The sequence below is a fragment of the Lepidochelys olivacea genome, assembly GCF_965140295.1.
Source record: "Lepidochelys olivacea isolate rLepOli2 genome assembly, chromosome: 3".
NCBI lineage: Eukaryota > Metazoa > Chordata > Testudines > Cheloniidae > Lepidochelys > Lepidochelys olivacea.
Genome location: NC_140413.1, coordinates 83,394,782 through 83,416,099, shown reverse-complemented (window position 1 = coordinate 83,416,099; position 21,318 = coordinate 83,394,782). Strand labels below are relative to the sequence as shown.

General features: G+C 40.8%; 1 protein-coding gene across 1 annotated transcript in view; it reads left to right on the top strand.

The window, feature by feature from the left end:
* Positions 1-21,318, top strand: part of SNX3 (sorting nexin 3) — a 34,187-nt gene extending 12,869 nt beyond the window's left edge. The window contains exons 2-4 of the mRNA XM_084623662.1: positions 14,284-14,379; positions 14,725-14,849; positions 20,617-21,318. Of these exons, the coding sequence (XP_084479788.1) occupies positions 14,284-14,379; positions 14,725-14,849; positions 20,617-20,722 (327 nt within the window). The 3' untranslated portion in view covers positions 20,723-21,318. The remainder of the gene's footprint in view (positions 1-14,283; positions 14,380-14,724; positions 14,850-20,616) is intronic.

Below are 21,318 nucleotides of genomic sequence, written 5' to 3'. Positions count from 1 at the left end.
AAACAAACTTAGAATGAGGCAATAAGATCAAATGTAGAGTTGATGGACTGAATTCTGCCCTCAGATGTTTGACTTCTACCAGAAAAATAGAGTAGAGTTTGGTCCTCTTTTTACTGCACACAATGGTGCTCCCAAAACATACCAAACTATATACAAATAGCTACTATAAAAGCTTGCTGCTTTTCAAATTTGGGGGGCTGATGTAAGCAAAGGACAAACTAAAATATGAATGAGATAGGTATAATATATAGATACTCAAGCCTTCTCTTCTGAAGTTAGTTTTGCTAACTCTTTCCTGTGTGGAATAGAGGCAGCTTGTGAGGGGAGACTTCAATCCATCCATATTGGATATGGAGAATGACTTCTTGGTTTGGTGGGTTGTGTGGAACTACACTATAAAAGCAGCATAACCGCTTTTGTGGCAGCAGCATTAGGACCAACATATACACTTTTGATACTTATCCAGGGCTGAGGGGAAAAACTTCCAGAAGCTAAACCCACTGGCTATAGGCTTGCACAGAATTCTCATCTGTCAGAGGGAAGTGGTAGGACCTCTGAGAGGACTATCCCTTCCACCCTCTAGGTGGGCTTCCATCTCCTCCCCAGAAACTGAAGGATGAAGCTATTTGATAAAAATGAAATCACCTGTGAGAACAGTGTTTTTTTGTTTTTTTTTTTCTCCTCTAGAGTTCTGTTTTACTTCACTGAGCCTCCTTTCTGACCTCTGTGAATACGTCAGTGCCTGGCTCTGCTGATAACTTTATTTAGGAGCAGCAGAGTGAAACCGACAATTCTTAGAGTACACTCTCAACAAAGTTCTAATCTAAGTCAGTGTTCTGTTGGTGTTTAAAGCTCTGAGCAGCACCATGGGCACTAAAGTGATCTACAGTCTTAAAGACAACAGTGCATTTGTAAGGTTTACTCTGCAACCAGGTGGACTAGAAGTTTATCTTAAGGGAGTCTCAGTTCTGCAGAAATCGATAGTAAGTAGCTTAAGTCATCAATGGCAAGTTGAAAACTTATCCTGACAAGCAGACGTTGGGGTTTTTTTTTGAGCCCTAGTCCAATGTGCCATAGCTTGAAGTATGAAATTCAATAGTAACATTAGTGGGTGTGTCCACAGAATATATTCTTATAAAGTTGAACTCCATATTTGAACTTTAAATTAAAACAAAATGCTTTCAATATAGGAATGTCTTTATAAGACTACAGCACTGTAAAAATTCTTGTCTGACTTATCGCTTCTCTTTATATCCCATTAAGTGGCAATACCGGGGAAGAAGAGGATGGTGTGACACAGATGTATATGTAACACTAGTTCAGAATGAGCAAGAGCGTGTTCCAAAAAGTATTAAATAGTCTTGAATGCCCTTATTGTACTTATATCTAACTGTATTTTGGAATCCAAATGCAAGACATTCTTTTCCAGGGGCGCATATTGTATAAGGTAACTCAAGTGTAGGGGCAGATCTAAACATCTTGGACAGTGGGGGGGACTCCTGGATTTTAGATAACATTCAATCTACTCTTGAGATTTTTTTTTTTTCCTAGGGAGACCTTTTACTGTAGCTTCTGAATTTGATTTAATAACTTGCTAGCTTTGTCTTCGTACTTCAGAACTCTGGTAATGTCAAAATATTCACTAGATGTCTGCCATAACAATGAATGGGCTATATGTTAAAGCCCTCCATTTTCCAGTTGGCTGGCAGAAGGTAATAAAGGATCACGACTCCAGGCCTGAATGTTACTGCTTTACAGTGTCAGAGCTCCACTGGGATGATGCATGTTTTATTGCGGGACGATGGAAGGCTCTTTTCATTGCTGAAGACAATGTTCTATTTAGTTTTTTACAGGTCTGAATTCAAAGTGCTGATTCAATTGTAGCTTTTTCCATAAAATGCAATAAAATCTTTTTTGAAAGTTAATTGCATTTAAGCTTGTGCCATCAAAAGTGAACTTAGTGCATTTTTATGAAGACCTACTATAGCTTACTTCAAAAGACTACATCCAAAGAGGTGCTATGGCAACAGGGTAGTTAAGAGGAGAGCGTATGCGGCGGGGACAAGTACTGCAATGTTTCTCATGAGTTCTACTTGCAGATAGTTTTTATTTTGAATAAAACTGTCCCATACAGAAGGAAATGCAAAATTACTGTTAAGTATCTAACTCATGCAAGTGTGTGGGTGAGCTGCCAGAGCATGCAGAATGACTTACAGATGGAATGTCAACTTCAGCTTTCCTTCCTCTAAGACAATCTGTGTAGTGTTTAGGTTACTTTAATGTCTTTTGCATGAATGTTTTCAAAATGCATACTGGTAATAGGAACATGAGTGGCTGCTGTGGAAGGGCTTCTTCAGATCAATTGAGTAATTATTTTAAATATTTTCTAAAAACCATCTAAAGCTTGATTACTTTTACTTCTATAATAAACTTCTATTTACAGGCTAAATGATTAACCCTCTAAATTCAGCTTCTACCTGTCTTACCATATGTATAATCTTGGCTAGTGGGCTGCTTTTTTTTAAGCCTGAAGGGGATTAGACCATATTCATGGGCAACAGTTTGCCAAATTTCAGTTTAAGGATTAGCCTTTCTAAATTAGTATTCAGCTTTTCATTTATATAACAAGTTCTTCTCTTTTTTTTTCTTTTTTTTTTTTTAAAGTGCTTAAATCTTGGGCTGAGCATAGCTGTTACCCAGGGCAACTTTTTACAACCAAGCTAATGCATCTTGAAAAATCAGGCTCCTAGTATTGTCTTGTCATAACCAAGAGTCAGTTCTGAGATGTGTGGGAGACCTGGAACTCTCATTGAACTTGAAGTTGCAGGTACTTGGAACTCTGTAGGAGTGGGCCAGTAAGTCACTGTTCAGTGCATGTGCCAATATCTAGCCTTTTTGAGAGGGGAAATTGATTATTCCAAGTCCACAAACCTGTCCTTGGCCTAAACAAACATTTAATCCAATTCATAGCTATACTCTTCCTACTTGTCATATACTGCTAGGGAAATGTTTCTTTGCAGAATTAATCTGTTAGAGAATAGGATTTTAGTAAATTCTGTTTGACGTAAACCAGCAGAATGGAGCACAGCAACACAACAGGAGAGGAGATATAGCTGACACACAATGGATTGAAATGGGAGAGACCACTGAAGTGCTAACAATGGCAAATCTGATAAATTAAACCCCTTGTTTTGAGTGAGTGAAACTAAATGATGGTAGCTGGTAGCTAATCTTGGTTATAATGAATTTATTTCCCTTGAAGTTCTGGTATGTTGGCTCAACCATATCAAACATCAGATTTTTTGTGGTGCAAATACAATTTAATACGCTTTCCATAAAGACTTCTCGCAACAAAAATGTAAGCGCTCTTCATGCTTATGTTGAAACAAAATACAGCAGGTATGACTTACAGCATATTATGCCTTTTTACACTTGGCTTTGAATTTTGTAGCCCTTTCATTGTGTGTAAGTGACGTATTAATTCTGCAGTTCTCTAAAGTAATTTTTTGTGTTCCAAATGTTCCAGTTGGGACTGGGCATCCAGTGTTCTGGATGCACACAACAGTCCTTGACCTGAAAAGCTTACTCCAAATACAGGGTAGATGAAAGTTATGGGAAGGAATGCAGTTTGGTTAATTCAGGTATCAAACTTGGTTTTGGTCCTTTGTACATTAGTGGAGGACAAAGGTGGGGGGGGTGGATGAATTGGAGGACAAAGGTGGGGGGGTGGATGAATAGGAGTGAAGGGTAGGGGGGAGTTCAGCAGGGCTGTGAGAGTGGATTTTCATACCAATATGATCAGCAAGTAGGAAAATACTCAAGCAAAAAAGTTCCTGAAATTACCTGTTTCCAAAGGTGCCTCCATATCTCCCATCATATAGCTGTCTTAGCTTCCAGCTCCTACCAAGAGGGAGGGGAGTCCTTGTGCCCTGAGGTCAAACTCTGCCCTTGGAGCAACATGGGCTAGAGGAGGAAGTATGGGCTACAAGGAGCTGGTTATGAAAGATCTCCAGAGGCCAAAAATGCTGCAGATTTGCATGGATGCAAATCTGCAGCCTCTGTTGGTGATAGTTTCTTTAATGGAACTTGTTCCAGGAGTTGAAATATAAATTCTTAACATTGTTGCTTTCCTCTTCTAATGGGGGGGAAAACAAAGCATTGGTTTGAACAGTCTGATCATTTTGGCATACACAGGATACTCTGATGGTGTCTTTGTTAAAGTAGATGGATCCAACCAAAATAAACTGGACTCCTTTGGAATCATGAGGGCTAAAATCTTTAGCAGAATAACTCTTGATGCAATTCTGTTCTGAAGTAACTTGGAGTCCAAAGATGCCTTTGTTTTTCTCCCTCTGTGTTGTCTGATTATGGACACATCTTTAGTTCTTGTTAGTCTTGCATAGCCAACATTGCTGTAAAAGAGTGAGCTGGATTATGGTTAGTAACTCCCTCCCTGACTCAAAGTCCAGACAGATTGCAGAATATTTGTTGTTTGACCTAGAAAGAATACATTTGGACTCTGATTCCAAACAGATTTTGTAGGGCTGGTATTTTGAATCTGTATTGTCATTTCAGAAGCATCTGATTGCACTTCTAGTATTCCAGAATACCAACTTCATTTTCTCTTAGAGAACTGTGATGCTTTGTGGAATCAGTCTGTAGAATTTATGAATTCTGGTTTCATTGTGATTTTTTTCTTATGAAAATTGCTGTATCATGGAATGTCTGTATATCTGTATCCACCACTGTTCCCTCTAAGCTGTGCACGGGTGCACACGCACACAGATCCTAAACACCACACACACAAATTTGCACAGAAGCACAACAATTTGCACAGAAGAAATTTTTTGCACACATGGTCTGTCAAAAATTAGAGGGAACATTGGTATCCACCATTGCTGACAAGCCTCTAACCATGTCTCTCCCAGGCTAGATATAGTGGAGAGGAGATATATTAAGGAGGCTGGCTACAGCTAGAAGAAGCCAGTTCCTCCAGCTTGCCTGTAAAGGGCTGGGATTTGGAGAGTGGAAAATTACAAGACACATGACACAAGGACTCAGCTGTTAGTGGTGGGACTTGAGACTCTCAAAGCCACACAGGAAACTTAGGGCAGAGGCAGGAATGCTTTTGTAGCAGTAGAGGCTTGGCTTAGCTGCAGGATCAACCAAGGTCAAAGTATGCTGGCAGAGAGGGGGTCCATAACTAAGAAGAAAACACATGTGCTGCAGCAGAAGGACCCTAGACAGTCCACAGAGGATCCTGACTGCAGTCCTAATTTTTCAGAGTGGTGAATAAATTGTTAGAGAAATGTATGAAGGGGGTATTTTTGTATATTTCTCATGCTTAAGTAAAGAGCAATGATTTAGAATCCTGTGCAAAGTCTCTGTTGTGACATCTATCATATTCCCTGAAGTTAACTGTAGACCCTGAACGCCCATGTGGATGGGTTCTGGGAGAGGGTGTGTTTAAGCTATGCAGGAGTCTGGGGGGTCAGTACTGATCCTGGGGGCTGGACAACTAGACCTTGAGGTCTAAACTCACAGGATGGGGTGCAAGATTGGGAATCTCTTTTCTGAGAATGTACCTAGGGACCTTTAAACTTAAGGGCAATATGTGACCTTCCACTGGTGGTATCTGGACCAGTGATCTGCGAGGTCACTCCAATCCTCAACTCTGGAAGCCAGCCTTACTCTACTCTGCTGTGAGAACCCCCACTCCCAGGCTGTTCATGCACAGCCTCTAGCATGTAAACTGCTCCCAACTATGGGAGTGAGCACTTCTGGCCAGCCGCTGCTTGGATTGTGCAACTGAATGACACTACCCAATACCTCTGGCCTCAGACACAATCCTAGGAATCTCCATCTTGCAGTGTCCAGTTATGCCCGGTGGACGCTGCAAGCTTCTGAGTTTGTCAATTTAACAAAGAAATTGATATGTATCAGGCTTGTTATCCCAAGGGGAGTCTGACATGCTTCAAACCAAACACACACTGCTTCAGGTAGAATAAACGTATTACTTAAAAAAAATCTTTTGTAGTTGATTATAAGTCAAAGCACAATAAGTCGATTTGCTTTTATTTCATTTGACCGAAACGCATTCTAAGCTGATCTTAATGCTTTCAGTGCCCTTACAAACTTAGGGCATGGCTACACTGGAAACTTCAAAGCACTGTCACGGAAGCGCTCCTACGGCTGCGGTTTGAAGTGTGTGTGGTCGCACATGAGTGCTGGGAGAGCTCCCCAGTGCTCCTGGTAATTCACCTCCATGAGGGAATTGGCTCCGAGCACTGGGAGCGCAGCTTCCAGCGCTCAGCCTGTTTACACTAGCGCTTTAAAGCACTCTGACTTACTGCACTTGGGGGTGATTTTTCACACCCCTGAGCCAGCAAGTTAGAGTGCTATAAAATGTAAGTGTAGACAAGCCCTTAGATGCTTCTCACCACAGGCTGGCTGGTTGACCTTCAGCCAGGCTGTCCCCTTTGATCAGCGCTTCAGTCGAGTGGTGGTGGTGGTGTCTGTAGATGGAGGTGGGGGGAGAGAAAGAGAGCATGGCAAACATCTCTCCCTTTCATAATGTTCTTTCTTCCCTCTTGGCTTTGATTTGGGGGGGAGAGCAGAGTCAGGTGAGCATTACCTCATTGCAGTCCCAAACTGACCAGCAGAAAGGGGGTGACTCACCTGAGTCCAACAGATCCTTTGTTGCTGTCTAGGCCAGTGTCCTTTGTTCCTGTGAGGCTGGGCTGGGTTTATCCCATCCATGCCCTGATGAGGTGTGAACTGCTCCTGGAGAGTTTTTACCTGGGCTTGTTTTCAGCTTCATAACTGTATATACATCAAATTACAACCTATAACAAAGCTCAGTGCATCATGAGCCTTCCGAAGACACCCAGCATGACAAACTTTGCATTGGATAAAGAAAAGGAGTACTTGTGGCACCTTAGAGACTAACCAATTTATTTGAGCATGAGCTTCCGTGAGCTACAGCTCATTTCATCGGATGCATCCGATGAAATGAGCTGTAGCTCACGGAAGCGCATGCTCAAATAAATTGGTTAGTCTCTAAGGTGCCACAAGTACTCCTTTTCTTTTTGCGAATACAGACTAACACGGCTGTTACTCTGAAACTTTGCATTGGATACCACACAATCCTATTAGAAGGATGAACATGTGGGTGCAGTGTGTTTCCCTGAGGTACAGAGTGTCACACGGTGCATGAACCTTGTTCAGACTTCGGAGGAGTAAAACAGATGGAGTGTGGTGAGGTGGGTCCCCCTCACAGCAGCCTGGTGAACACTCAAGATGGGGCAGTCTGGTGACTATGCATTGGATAGCAGTTTGTAAACAGTAAAGGGCCCCAATAAGTATTTGACTTTTTTGATGTTAGATGGGGAAATAAAACAAGAAAACTTTTAAAAAGACTTGAATCCCTGAAGTACTTCAGCTCTTTTGTGGTCCCACTTTTTTAACATGAGCCATAGCCAGCCACCCTTACTGTGCCAGCTTAGACTGATGCAAAAAAGCTGTTTCTTTTGTTTTCACCTTTATTAGACTAAGGTTATTGCTTATTTTGATGGGCTGGCTCACCAGCCTTTATGAAACAATTTTAGTGAATTTTTCTTACAGAAGTAGTGCAAACTTGTGCTGTAAATAGGAAACCGTTAACTGTAGCAGCAGCTACTGGAATCAGTGGCAATTCTCCCTAATCTCACGGGTCATGATGATCTGTGGCTCTTATAGTGAGTAAGTGAATGAATGTTGCTGCTCATATTAGCCAGAGACTCTAGTAGGCTTGGTTTGGATCTCTTGCTTGCTGGCATTGTTACCTGGTGCCATAGATTATGCCTCCTTGCACTGTCTTAGCAGGAGCCCTCTTCATGAGGAATTGATCCCAGCCTTTGCCTGCTGGCAGTTACAGCTTCTTCATGAGCCTTTGGTACAATAGGCAGCTGCCTGGCTAGATCATCTGATGCCTGCTGCTCTTGTTTCTTCATCAGAGGTTGAAAGGGATGCAAAAGCTATTTCACCCCTTCTAATGAGATTCATCTTGGTACTTTGGGTTGCTCAAGCCCCTCTATCAGCTCCTGTAAAGAGGCATGTATAGCCCACTTCCACTGGGAATACAAGGTAGGTTAACAGAGAGAGGCTGTAAAGTGAGAGCAGGGTGGGTGAGAAACAGGAAAGCAAAACAGTGCTTTCAGTCTGCAGACTTGCTTGAAAGCAGATCCACTCAGATGTGTCAAACAGGTGTACTTCTGGGAAATGAATATGGCTGTATCTGCACTATTTAAAATAGTTGTAACTGCAGTGATTCTACTTCCTTCAAAAGGTATGTTAAATGAAAAAAGGGGTTAATACATTGCTAGTCCTTTTTCATAGCTTCCTTCAGGTCATGGATTTGAAGTATAGTAAAAGTACACTGGTCAGTCCACATGACTTCTCATCAATAACTTTCAGTTATGAAATACTTGCTGTTATGTCTAACCTATTATGTTTTTCAGGGCTTTGTGAAGTAGATTTAATCAATACCAGTAGATGCTTTCACAAATGCTGAAACTGCATCAATTAGCCACAGGGTATTTCAAAACTGGAGGAACTGATAGAAGTTGGGAGGCACAGGAAACAAACCAAGTGCTGAAATAGTTAAACTTATGAGTCAGATTTAATCAGTTGTGCCAAAAGTTCAAAAAGGAAAATGTGGAAGGTAAAATGAGCTGAACTGGCATTTTTACCCCAACATTGTACCTGTAAGCCTGATATGTTGTTTAAAGATTAACTTTATAGACTTCCGTACCCAGAAGTATGAAAAATCTTAGGGAACTCTTTTCATAGGCTTGATCTTTGCATTGAATAAAAGAGCAGCTAATCCCTTTTATTAAGTAACTTGAGAGGAGGGAATCTAAAATGTGAAATCTCACCTGCAGAAAACACTCAATATTGTAAAGGCCTTTCTATCTTTAGACACTTACAAAGACTTAATATTTTAATGCGGAAGGTTGAACTCAGTTAAAAAGCCAATAGGTGAAATCAGAGAGAAATAATCCAGTTCTTTATTTCTGGGAATCCTCATCCTGCACTCTGGGGGACCTAATTTATTCCCTGCTGGGGATAAGAATAGTGTTCTGTACAGAAAGCCAGCATCTTTAAATATAAGCCTGACTTTTAGTATAATAAGAGTCTTGTTAGCTGCATTTTTGCACTTAGTCATTAGTACAATGAACAATGTTGTGGTTACCTGGGAAAGAACTCAAATGCTGTCAGACGTCCAGTGAGCTCAGATTTAATGTATAAAACATACAGTGTTATGCACACAAGCATCTGTAGAAAGTACATGGGAGTATATGTAAGTAGCATAGCGTAGAAGTTCATACACCTCAGAAAAGCTTAATACTAAACAGAACTGCTTTACTACATTAGGCATAATACAAGCTCTTACTGACTGGCAGTTACACCTATGTGTGCAGTGACCACTAAATAGGCCTGTTTCTCTTCTATATAGAAGTAGTTTCGTAAGAGGTAGTGCAATTATAGGCAATTAAATTTGTCCTCAGTGGCTTAACTCTTCATTCAACCTCAAAATATCATTTGGGTAGCCACAGAGCTTAACTGCCCACTTCCTTTCTTAAATGGAAACTGTCTGAGTTGGGCCCAGAATTTGACCACAGCTTACTAGTGTGTATAGTCAGTAACGGTCAACACGTGTTTCCAAACCGAAATTTTCATCAGTCCACCACTCATCTGTAATTTTAGGGTTGCTCATAACAGTGTATGATAGACTAAGGAGTCTCAGCTCTTCCTGTGTAGTACACCTGTGGGAAAGATACTAGAGGGTCACACACTTAGTTGCTTGTGTAGGGTGAACTATACATCCAGTTGGAGAAAATTAAGTGGGGGTGGGTTTGGGGGTGTGTGAGAGAGAGAGCAGGGATTGCCAGAGAATCTACCTGCAGCATGGAATAGGCACTCCATGGGCCTGTTTATGGTTTTTTTAAAAACTCTTCCTTCCTTTTTTCCCCACGCCTAAGAGTGGAAATCAGGCTTTTCCCATTGATGCATAGAACACTCTGAAATTTTGGGATTGATCCAATGTGTTGCACAAAAAGCCTTCAGGCCAAAGCTCATGTGCTTGCCAAGGAGTCAGACTAGATCAAAGGTTTCAGAATAGCAGCCATGTTAGTCTGTATCGGCCAAAAGAACAGGAGTACTTGTGACACCTTAGAGACTAGATCAAAGGTCATTAACAAACTGTTAATGTGTGTTAGCATGGTGCATGTGGACAGTTAGAGTGCAGCAGGCTAATGGGGCAAAGATACCCAACCATTTAGTTCAAGGCAAGCTAAGGTGTGAATCGCTGCTGGAATGTCCTCCCCTCCCCTAGAGTAGTGCTTCTCAAGCTATCTGATGTGGGGGGCCGGCAATTTTTTTTTTCCAATGTGTGTGCAGACCGGTAGCCGATGGCTCGCGGACTGGAACCAGTCCACAAACCACCACTTTGAGTAGCACTACCCTAGAGCACCATCCATCTGAAGATATCAAAGCCTGAGAGAATTCACCCTTTCACTCTCCGGACCAACAAGAGACCAAAAAAGTAAGATTAGTCAGTTCCTGCTGCCTTGATCCCCCTCTGCCCCGAGCTTCCCCACCACCCAGGCTTGCAACCTCCACGTTGCCTTTTACTCCCCTACCCCCAGAATGCTATTGAATCCTGTTTTCCATCACTGCTAAACCCTGGTCCCTTGCCTTGGTCATCTCTCCCCGTGATTCCTGTAATTGTTGCCTCTGCAGCCTTGCTCCATCTCCGTTTGCTGCCCCTTGCCCAGCCAAAGAGTCATTCACTATTTCAGATCCCTGCACAGCCTTCCCCTTGCTTTCTGCATCTAGGGCAGATTTCTCACCTGTAAGGCCCTACCCAGCTCTTCCTGTCTGTCTCTGTCCCCCACTTTGCTCAGCCCAAGCTTCCCTCCACACCATGCCTTTCATGTTCTTTCACCAACACCTTTATGCTGCCTTTCATGTTCTTTCACCAACACCTTTATGCTGCCTTTCATGCCCCTGCCTTCTGTGGGGAACAGTCTCCATCTTTCTGTAGGTCACATCTCAATTCCTCCTTCATATTCCTCCCTACTGCAACTTCTGAGATTCCTGCACATATCCCTCGGTGTGCTCCGTAGGTCTGACCTGCTGACTGGATCATAGTCCTTGGGACAGGGACGTCTGTAGAAGCTGTCACTGGCACACTGCAATTCTGAACTTCTAGTACAAAGCTCTCTGCCACTCTGAAATGGAAAATGCTTTATTATGTAGGTTGAGCTGTATACCAATGAGAGAATAGCGTATTAAGCTAAGTGTAGGCAGGAGCAAGGGATGCCAGAGATTCCTCTGTCTGCAGCACCAAATAGGTATTCTGGACCCACCCAACAGAAATCAAGGTATTCCAATTTGCTAGTTTTTCACGAGAATTCTACCCACACATGCTTAGAACAGTCCCTGAAATTTTGGAATTGAGTGATTGAATGCTGTAATGAAAAGTTGCCATGTTAAGCAAAGAGACTTCCATCAGGTTGAGTGTAGGGGCCTGACTTTAGTTGGCCAAACCCATTCATCCATCAGTGACTTATCCAGGGTGGTAGGTGTATGTGAAATAGCAAAAGGGAGACCAAAATCTCAAGTGTGTAGCTGTCTAATATCTACTACTGTTCTCAGCGATGAGATGAGCCAGGATTATTGTAGACTATAAGAAGCCAATAGGATTCAGTGAAGTAGAAAGAGCTTTAATTAATATATGTATCTAAATGTTGGCTCTGATTTTGTTTGTAATCTCTCAGTATATAAACATACAGAATCTCAAGCTATGAAAGTAGGTTAATTACTTTAAGTTAGTAGATCTCAAGCATTGCCAGGTAATATTTCCCTTTGCCAGTTGTGAGCAAGTTGCTCAGTGCAAGTTTGTCTGATTAGTTTTGTACATAATTGACTGTCAGACTTTTCTGCCATGTCCACTCTGTCAAGTGGCCTTAATATGGTAGTGGGAGTCAAAAATTCTCTTCCTTTCTCTGACCCTTATATGCTATGAGACAGTGTCACACATCTGTGTCTTGTTTCCTCATCTGTAAAATGGATACCAGGCTCTGAAGGAATGTCGAGGACTAACATCTCTACAATGATCCAACTATGGAAAGCCCTGAGGGGAAGGTTATAAGCGGGATGAAGACTCTTTGGCAGGGGTACCAGAGGAAAAAGTGTCCAGTTGCCAACCTTAAAATCAAGTACCACCTCCTGTTTAAAAATAACTGCACACAGGAAAACCTCTTCATTATCCCTTCTGCCCAAGAACTGTTGTGAGAATCCTGATGAACAAATGCATCTTGCATTTGATCCGAGTTTTGAAAGATGGGGATTCCAGTATTTCATGAGAGTCAGATCGGTAGGTGTGGCTTGCTCCTGAGAAGGCCTAACCAGAGAACCTGCCCTTAGGGCTCAATTTTAGTTTAATGACTTATGGAAGTTCTTGACCTCGGAAGTGAGCGCTAATCCTGACCCTCAGTGTCATTGGAAAATATTGCTGAATGTGAACTGTTGGAGACCCATTGCTATATTTTCACATTTCATGGAGCTTAACGATCACAGGTTATTTATGGTCTTATCCCCCTTCTGTCTCTGTTCCTAGGTCACAACAAACTGCCTAAGTGACATTTGCTGCCAAAAAAAATCTTTAATACTAACTAGTAAATAATTATGTAGCCTATTATAGGAGGAGCTGGTAGTGTTGCTTGTAGTCAAGGTTGCTTAACAAGTTGTATCACAAGACCTTGTCAATTGCTTATAAGCTATACCAGGCTGAAACATCCCATGCTGGATGTCTGCCTTTGGCTGGATTTTTTTGGGAAAGGTGTGGGTGTGGGTTTTTTGTTGAAGCCATCCAGCCAGGTCATCCTATAACTAGGTTGGAGGGGGATGGAGGTAAATGCCCATGTCAAAAAATCTGTTTCATTGGGAAGCTGTAGTGCTTCCATGCTCTGGTGAAGGGACTTCAGATTTGGCAGGGGTATCACCCTGGAGTCAGATACACCTTTTTCACATCCCTGTAAAGTGTCTAATTTGGCCAAAGTATAACCCTCTGAAAAATCAGCCAGCAAGTGTTTGCAGGCTTGTTAAAAGCTGGCAGCTAAATTCTCTGAAGATTCAGTCTTCACTGAACATGCTTATTCCCCCCCTCTCCCCCCAGCTCCCACATGTGACTGGTCTGCAAATACTTTATCCCCACAGAGCAGCTGAGCAGGACTTTCCCTGTAATTGCTGCATCTGGCTGTTGAGAGCTATTGTGATGCCAGGCACCAGAACAGAGAGCAGGGAGACTCTTCTATTCCTTTTTTAAATTTTATTTATTTTAAAGGAATGCTACTGATGTTGCTAAGTTAAGCACTCAAATTTTAGGACATGCTAGATGTAAGGTTCTCTCTGCAATCTTAATTTGTATGTATTATGATAGTCTCTTTAATTGGTCACACTTTTTCCACAGGACGGCTGCCTCATTTAGTGCACAGGATTGACTCTGCACACTGAATGGGCAACTATTTAATATTTTAATTCTTGTCATTCAGTGTGTGGTCCCAGTCCTATTCATGTGCAGAATAGAAAGTTATGAATTGTATCATGGTCCAAGGTATTGATTTGAACACCCAAAAAACCAAACCCACCTGTGAGGCTTTTGGTTGAAGTGACTTGTCTCTTGTTGCATTATAACTCTTTTGCAGAGGCACAGATAGAATACTGTTTGCCACAGTGGCATTCAACTGCCTTTACAATGAGATTCTGCTTTCTGTTCCTGGAATCCCCTGTCTCATTCACTACACACCTTCCAACTTCCTGAGGCAGGGGTCATACAAACAACACAACCGTGATTCTTTCCCAGAGCACAGTCTATCCTGTGCACAAAATGAGACTTGTATCTTGAGGGGTGGCAGGTGAGGGAAAGTATGTGATCATGTAATTAAAGACTGTATCAATGCATCCAAATTTACAGCTTTAATTCTGGCATTTTCTAACTTGGAATGTTTGACTTCACACATCAGTGTTTAACCTTTTTTTGTTTAACTTAAGAGCAATGATGAGGAAAAACATTGACTCCTTTCCTCCTTTTTAAGGAAGGGTATTGGGGAATGTCATGACTCAGAACTTAGCAAGAAACTTCAACCTATTTTTGTCATTCTTCCCCCCCCCCCCCCCCCCGCATCAGTTGTTCATTTTGAAAGTGTAGTCACTTAGTGATCTATCTTTGTATTTCAGACAAACCTTCCTATTTTCAAATTAAAAGAGTCTACAGTCAGAAGAAGATACAGTGACTTTGAATGGCTGAGAAGTGAACTTGAAAGAGAAAGCAAGGTGAGTCAAATACTAAAAAGTAAATATACAAATCTACTTGGGAAAGCTTAATTATCACAACATATTAACCTTTAAATTCTCTACTAGGGTGCTGAAGACCATATAAAAGCTGTAGAGAGGCTTCAGGTTTTAACTCCAAATTTAAATGTCGTAATCTTACGGTCTGACACAAGTATAAAATCGCTTTTTCTATGTGGACTAACTTTCTTCATTGCTTCAGTGTAGGCAAACCAATTCCTTTTTCACAGCCTAAATGCAGTATTGCTCATTGAGGTGGTGAGGGGGTGTTAATCTGCTTGCAGGCTGGAGTTATGGTTACTTTTTTTTTCTTTTAAATTGTTTTAGGTTGTGGTACCACCCTTACCTGGAAAAGCTCTCTTTCGTCAGCTTCCTTTTAGAGGAGATGATGGAATATTTGATGATTCATTTATAGAAGAAAGGAAGCAAGGTCTTGAGCAGTTTATAAACAAGTGAGTGAGTTTATTTCTTAGCTTATGAACAAATGAGTTTTATTAGCTCCTTTCCATCTTCTAGTGTTAAAAGGTGGCTACACCATGTTTTAGAACAATAAGCTAGATGCTCAAACCACAAGTTTTAAAACATAAAATGTTAATATCCAAATCTGATGATCATATCCGATATTCAGCATTTACTCATTCAGCCATTCTCATGTGTTGACCAGAGTTCTGTATGTTTTGCTTAGTTAATTTATGCAAATTAATACTGAAATTACAGCATTCAAAAAAGTTCTACTTGTATGATTCTTTCTGGAAAAAGGTACGTTCCGTCAGACAAACATTTTAAGCTTACAGACATTTTGTTTGATTGCAGAAGTGAGGTATTATCAGCTCATGTCATGGGGCACATTTTTCTTTTTTATGGTAAAATGTGTTCTTTTGAAACTGTAAAAACGCTACTTGATTGAGACAATCTGGTATATTCTATTTATTAAACTAAATATCAATTTGAAACAACCAGGTTGAATCAGGTTGTCTAAAAGCTAAAATAACCTAAAGGCTTATGCCAGGAAGCAGAGGTGGCCCAACTACTTTTTTTTTTCTTCCTCCCTCTCTCCATGTATTGACCCAAACAAAACTCTTTAAAGTAAATCTAAGCTTTCTAATACCATTTACTGTAAAGCAGACTTTCAAAGGCAGTCCAAAAAAGTACTAATTTGTAGGTGGGAGTGCTGTGGGGCTTTTGTAAAGTGTACCTCATCTGTTTTGAGAATCAGTGATGACTAAAATTAAAAAAAGAAATCTAGAAGTTATCATTCTGAAAGATAAGCATTTATAAAGGACAATAAACAATTACACTGGCATTTAATGTCATTGAGACCTAAACTGCATGAAAGTTTCAACTCTTGGGAGTAGCACAAATGTCTGACACTTTATGGCAGATTGGTTAATGGCTTGGTTTGCTCGGAGGCAAAATGTTCTATCCTCCCCCTCTCCCCCTTCCCCAGTATATGTATAGATTAGAATACTGCTTCAGAATTTAAACAGCTGAGGCTAGGAACTTTCAAATATGGCCTGTCAGTGAGGATAAAAGCTGAGGTAATACATTTTGACTTTGATGCCTTTAACAAAAGCATCTGCCAAATTCAGGTGTTCATACTCTTTGAAAAGTACAGAACTGAGTCTGTTTTAAATCTAGTTGAGATTGGGGCTATCAGAATTTTAAATTTGGGTTTGGACAGATCAAATATGTCCAAGGTACTTCAGTTTTTCTCTTAAGGAAACAGCACGGCTTCTTTTAATCAGGAGACATTTGGGAATGGGTACTGAAGACCCTCTTTTAAAAGCAAAACTATGAATACTTGCATGTCAGACAGGATAAACACATGTACTTGCTACACTAGATCTGGACAGTGAAAGGGTGTTTTGTATGTTTTAGAAATCTGGACTTCATGGACATGGACATAAACATAACCCTACTAATGATGCTACTAGGATAACATGACTTAAAACCTGCAACCGCTAGGTTCTTGAGGCAGGCACCCCTACAAAAATTATGCTAAGGATAGCATTGAATAATAAGTGCTACTTCCCTATCCAGGTATCTTACTACTAAAATGCCTTGCATCATGTCTCAAAGCTCATTTAATCTGTCTAGCAGAGTGTACCAAGGAAATAAACTTGAGAAGGAGATCGCAAATGGCTTATCTGCAGCTTAATGTTTTGTGCTATGGATACGTAGTAAGGCTAAAAGTACCTCTTACGCTTTGTTGAACAAACAAAAGGTGAAGAATAGAATTCTATAGCAAGTCACCTATCTGGAAAAAATGCATTCTAAGTTTGTAAGTGGTATGTTGAGTGTGATATGTTGAATGTCACATTGACTACATATGCCTTGGAAAAATCTAGCTTGTTTCATTCTAACCTGCTCCAAATGAACTTGCTCTTTACATTTAATTTACAGCCTCTTCCAAAAGTAACATATATCCAGGTACAAAAGACAGCTAATCCAACTGCAAGTAGAGTACACTGTTGATGCCCATAAACTTGCTGGAAAAGTTTAAATCCATCTTGAATAGTTAACAATATATTCTGAAATTGTAGAACAAATTATTCAAGTCAGCTTCCCTTCTTTTGAAAGATAAAAGCAGATTTTTAATGCAGTTATTGATGCCTCTTGAGTACAGCTGGAACAGCAGCCATTACTGTGTAAAACTCCTGATTGCTCTGAACTTGTTGATTCAAGTTTAACATATCCTACTTTAATGAAAAGAGCTGTTTCAGGTAATAGCGTGTGCTGTGGCTTAACAGAGAACGACAGTGGTGAACCTTGAGAGTTGGACCCTGGTCCTCTACGTTGTAAAGCAGATCCAAATATTAGCGTTACTGAAAAGTACTAAAAAACAAATCACCGCATTCCCGAATTCTCTTGCAGCTAAGGTTGAGTGTTTCAGGGGAGTCTTGCTAGCACCCAGAGAGCACACTTTCCTTACCAGAATTCTATACTTAAGTCTAAATGAGTAGTTAAGGTGTTGGCTTAATGATTATCTACTGGCACCTTCATCAGGTCGCACTGCTATCCACACTTTTGACTGCTGGATGCTTGAATACAGAGTTTTCTGGTAGCCTATGTCTGCACAGGTGCGTAATTTAAAGAACCAACTAAATGACAGCAGTGTAACTTGACTGAATTACTTGCAGCTATTCAGGATTGTGGCTGGGTTAACCTTGAGGTTGATAGTACCATCTTTGCACAATGCAGTTCTGACACCAATTTTGTTGTACCAATAAAATAAAAACCATCAGGATCTTATTAAAAGGGGAAAAAAGGCAAAATACCACATTTATTGTGAATATAGAAAGAATCATAGTAAGCAGTTATAGCTGTAACATTACACACACACACGTACGTACGTACCTACGTTCTGCAAGGTTATCATAGTTACCAGCCTTAGAGTTGCTCATGCCAAGCCACTGGCCAAGTGGCCTGGACATGAGCAAGGAGCAGGGCCTTGTCTGATGCTCCTGGAAGTTGGTTTGCAGAATCAGACCCCTAAGTTCTCACTTTTTAGAGTCTGTTTTTATAGGAATTTCTTCCTATGCCAGTCTATGGGAATTGCTTCATCATGCTGTTGCTGATTCAATCAGCGGATAGCACATTCCTGACAGCTCCATGCTGCTAGATGTTATCTTGTTCTTTGGTTCTCCCATTCTTGAGGCTGTTGGGTGGATTCCAGTCTGCCCTCCGGGGGTCCTCTGGTTATTTCCACTTGACGCCTTCTTCAGCCAATGGACACTGGATTCTTAGGCTGGCACCTCCCTGATCATTCAGTTATTATCCACACCAAGCATCCATCCACATACATCCTCTATCTCTATTTTAATCACAATTGTTAATACAACAAAAGGGCGGGGAGTCTCTGGGTGCTGTTTCTGTTACAGAATATTGCTTTGAGTCTCTCTGTGTGAATTGCTTTGAGAACAGACTGTCTTAGAATGTACTAACGCAATCAGCAGCTTGCAAGTTTCACACCTAGAGGGAGAGAAACAGTACCAAAACCAAGAGACCTCTTAATTAGTAATACCCTGGAATTTAAACTATGGGGAATCACACTCATACAGAACTTCTTTAATATGATCCAACAATTTGGGACACAGCATTCTGTGCCATACTTGCATCAAGACTGACTAGTTTCACCAGTGTGCACAGTGCAAACATCAACAGCGATGATGCAGCCTGTGCTGATTTAGTATTTACACAAAAATTCAAGGGCAAGAACAAAGTGCCTGGTCCAGGTTGCATCTTACTCTGGATGATCTGATGTTGAGCTGTCACACCTTTAACTCTTCCTTCTCCAGCTTGGTGGAAAGACTTTCCCATCCTCCATATAAGAGCAGGGTGACTAAGACTGCTATTGCTAAAGAAAGGATTGTCAAATTCCTTGCACAGTGCACCAGAAATGTAAGGCTTGATGCTAGGACTTGTCTGGTAAAGTCTGTGGCCAAACTGAAGCTGCCAAGATAACAGCTTTTGCTGGTAGATTAGCTGACCTACATAGCCAAAAGTCACTTCAAAATGTGGAAGGATTGCTCTGGTCAAGAATCTTCACAGAGAACAGAGCCAAGAGCTGTGGAAGGTCTCTTGAGGGTATTGACCTCCCATGACATCAAGTTGCTAGCATGCAGTGGAAAGTGCTGTTATCAAAAGTGTCTTGCTGTATGGGCTGGCAAATGTCTGGCTTCCACTCAGATCCAGAAGAAGCTTTGACTAAACTTTGATTCCAGAAGAACGTGTTCAAAAAGTACAGGCCGTTTTACAGGAGGTGAAAGACTAAGTCCTCTATAATCTCAAACGATCAATAAAATCAATCTATAATCGTCAAAACTCACAGATAGGCAAAGTAAGAAATGCTGCCTCACTTATTACTTTGGTATAAGGATATTTACTTTGTATATTTGGACATGTGATGTTGACAGTTTGTTTTAACAGATTTGAAAAGTTAAAGCTTTATAACCTCTATTAATTAGTCTGATCCTCCCCATAATTTTCCACACAGTGAAAACTTTATTGATGATGCTTAAAACCCATAATTTTGTGCTACTGTGAAAATGTAAATAAAATTTAAATGTTGAAATATTAAAAAAACTGCAGAGCCTAGTCATGTTATAGGTCATCTGCCTTATGCTGGATCTTTTGAATTTCTATCAATTCAAAGAAAAGTTTAAAGATGGTCATTCTGGGGACTCATTCCTTTCCAAGAGAAAAGGGGAATCGGAGCCTTCTGATTCCTGCATGCACGTTCTGACCACAGAATGAATCTCCAGTTTTCAGTAGAACAGAAGTGCTAATCTTGGTCTGGAGTCAGTGTTGCTCAGTAATGGTGGCCTAGTTGCACAGACTCTGAGTAACATGTTCCCTGACATGAATGATTGGGATGGATTACACTACTGTGGAAGGTACCCTAAGATTGACTGATTCTTAGATATGTCTACCCTGCAATAAAACACCCACAGCTGGCCCATGCCCACTGACTTGGGCTCAGAGGGGTTGGGCTGTGGGGCTATAGAATTGCAATATAATCATTCAGGTGTAGGCTAGAGTCTGGGCCTACAACCCCCTCCCCTCCCCAGGGCACAGGCTCCAGCCTGAGCCCAAATATCTACTCTGCAATTTTATAGCCCCTCAGCCCAAGTCAGCTGGCACAGACCAGCCATGGGTGTTTTATTGCAGTGTAGACTTTAATCCCTACTGGACTAGAAGAATGCCTACATGCGCTGCTAGAACTTACTCCAAAGCAAAAAACCTTCCTACATCAGGGTAGGATCAAGTATGTCTGAGGACTTGCCTGAGCCAGTGAATCAGTCCTTGTTACAAACTTTGGATTTGGCCTTATTTTTATGGTACCAGATTGACTGACTGGTCTGTGCAACCGCTGTAATGTGGAGATAATTTAATAAATTAACAAATGAATATGCCTTGCTGTAATCTAGCTGCTTTCCCTCAATGTTTTAAAGACACCTGACTCACTGGAGAACATCCTGTCATGTACCTCCAATATATGGTATAAACACAAATATCCCAGGGGTCAGGATGGGAAATTGAAGAAATACGTGAAGTCTCATTCTTGCGTAATGTGTTGCATTTTAGGTGTATACATTTCTTATCTGGGGTTGGGGATTTAAGTGTCTTCAGGTTAAGAACCTGAATGGGGTTTTAGCAAAACGTATTAAGCTTTTGTTTCACTATTTGTCTGGAACTAACTTTTTCTTTTCTTCCTAGAGTTGCTGGCCACCCTCTAGCACAGAATGAACGCTGTCTTCACATGTTTTTACAAGATGAAGTAATAGACAAAAGCTACACGCCATCCAAAATAAGACATGCCTGAATGCTCTAAATATACACCTCAGAATAAATGTTAGTGATTAATACACATGGTTTAAGAGTTTATAGTTAAGCATGCTGCAGATACTGGCACAATAAGCCTCCACTATACTAACGTGAGTATGCTGCTCAGTCTTTGCATTAATTTTATGGCAGTAAAGAACTAATTTGCTTTAGCTAAATCACTCCATGAATCTCTTACGATTATACTAGCATTAAAGCTATTTAGAGTCCATCCACACTAGTGATGGAGTCCTTTCCACTCTTGTCTGCAGTGACCCTAACAGTTTACTGAGTTGGCCTTACTTGAACTAGCACTATTCCAGTGTCACATGTTCACTTGCATTTGATTAAATCACTTGACTGTTTCTTGTTAAAATAACTACTATATTATCTGTTTAACTTTTGTGTAGAGAACTGAGGCACTCTTTCAAATATCCCCATGTGTAAGATAGACACTTCTGCAATTGTCTTGAAGCTTGTAAAACACTTTATACTGAAAAATGAGGGAATTATCTTTATATTCTGTAAAAAGAAAAATCAAATTTATATACTAAAATCATTTGTCAAAAGTTGTTTTGAAATAAAAGTGAAAATGCA